Raw genomic sequence first — 1,391 nt, 5'->3', positions numbered from 1 at the left:
CCGGGTGGGGCGGCCCGGGGCGGTGACCACCCTGGCGTCTTGGCAGGTGTGCGACGACCCGGAGGAGCTGCGAGGGAAAGTCCGGGAGCTGGCCAGCGCCGTCCGGAACGCCAAATACTTGGTCGTCTACACAGGCGCGGGAATCAGCACGGTAGGGAGGGAGGCGGGGGCGGACCCCAGGACGGAGTACGCGCTCCGGTAATCACGAAAAACTCGCCTTTAAAGCAGCTTTAAGGTTTTTTCCCTTTCTTAGAGAAACACGAAATGACCAAAACTTACCTAAGGTAAACGCTTTTTAAACGCTTGGTTTGTGGTACAGCCAGTTAAAAACAAACAAGGAGCAGAGATACGAATGGGGTGTAGTAGCCGACTGCTCGCAGTCACCCCCAGGTTATGTGGACAGAGCTAAGCCCAAAGCTGTCGTGATTCTCCACTGTGTTCTCTCCATGTTGAGGGAAGATAAGTAGAAAGTGACACAGTAAGAGCCGGAATACACCAGGTGAAGGAGAGAATTGCATTGTGTTTTGAGAAGTTTCACTGACAAGTTATCCTGGGCTGTGGGACATCACTAGCTCTGAAAGTGTAGCTGGCACGTCGTCCATCTGATCCGATGGGTGAGTGTGAAGTGCTGGTCATGCGTAGGCGTAGCAGATCTCAACACCAGGTGGTTTCTGTTCTCAGGAATCCTTTAGGTGACAAGAATCGGGTATGTGAACAAATAACCATAATGTAAAGCTGGCTGTGCTGGGTCACTAGAAGAAACCCAGACACACACTATGTGCTCTTTGAGTTGGGAAACCTACCTGGGTTGGCTTTTTGTGGGAGGTAGCCTTGATTGGGCCTTGAAGGATGGGTGAGATTTACAGGAGAAGGTGGGAATGAGGCACTCCAAGCAAAGAAGAGCAGAGGCTTAGCAGGAAGAATGCAGAAAGGGAGTTCACTGCTGACTCAAATACCTGGAGCCCTGGTGTTTGGTCTCCTCCCTCCACAAGTCACATGTAAAAGTCCAGTCATGCTGGGCGCGGTGGCTCATGCCTGTAATCCCAGCACTTTGGGAGGCCAAGGTGGGCAGATCATGAGGTCAGTGGTTCAAGAATAGCCTGGCCAACATGGTAAAACCCTGTCTCTACTAAAAATACAAAAATTAGCCGGGCGTGGTGGCAGACACCTGCAATCCCAGCTACTCGGGTGGCTGAGGCAGGTAAATCACTTGAAACTGGAAGGCGGAGGTTGCAGTGAGCCTAGATCGTGCCACTGTGCTCTAGCCTGAGCGAAAGAAAGAGTGAAAGAAGGGCCGGGCGCGGTGGCTCAAGCCTGCAATCCCAGCACTTTGGGAGGCCGAGACGGGCGGATCACGAGGTCAGGAGATCGAGACCATCCTGGCTATCACG

General features: G+C 53.0%; 1 protein-coding gene across 1 annotated transcript in view; it reads left to right on the top strand.

Annotated features, from left to right (window-relative positions):
• SIRT7 (sirtuin 7) overlaps positions 1–1,391 on the top strand; it is a 6,815-nt gene that overhangs the window by 427 nt on the left and 4,997 nt on the right. The window contains exon 2 of the mRNA XM_011962951.1: positions 31–151. Within this exon, the coding sequence (XP_011818341.1) occupies positions 31–151 (121 nt within the window). The remainder of the gene's footprint in view (positions 1–30; positions 152–1,391) is intronic.

This window comes from Colobus angolensis, unplaced genomic scaffold (genome assembly GCF_000951035.1).
Source record: "Colobus angolensis palliatus isolate OR3802 unplaced genomic scaffold, Cang.pa_1.0 Scaffold1, whole genome shotgun sequence".
Taxonomy (NCBI): Eukaryota; Metazoa; Chordata; class Mammalia; order Primates; family Cercopithecidae; genus Colobus; species Colobus angolensis.
This window is presented reverse-complemented; position numbering and strand designations above follow the sequence as displayed.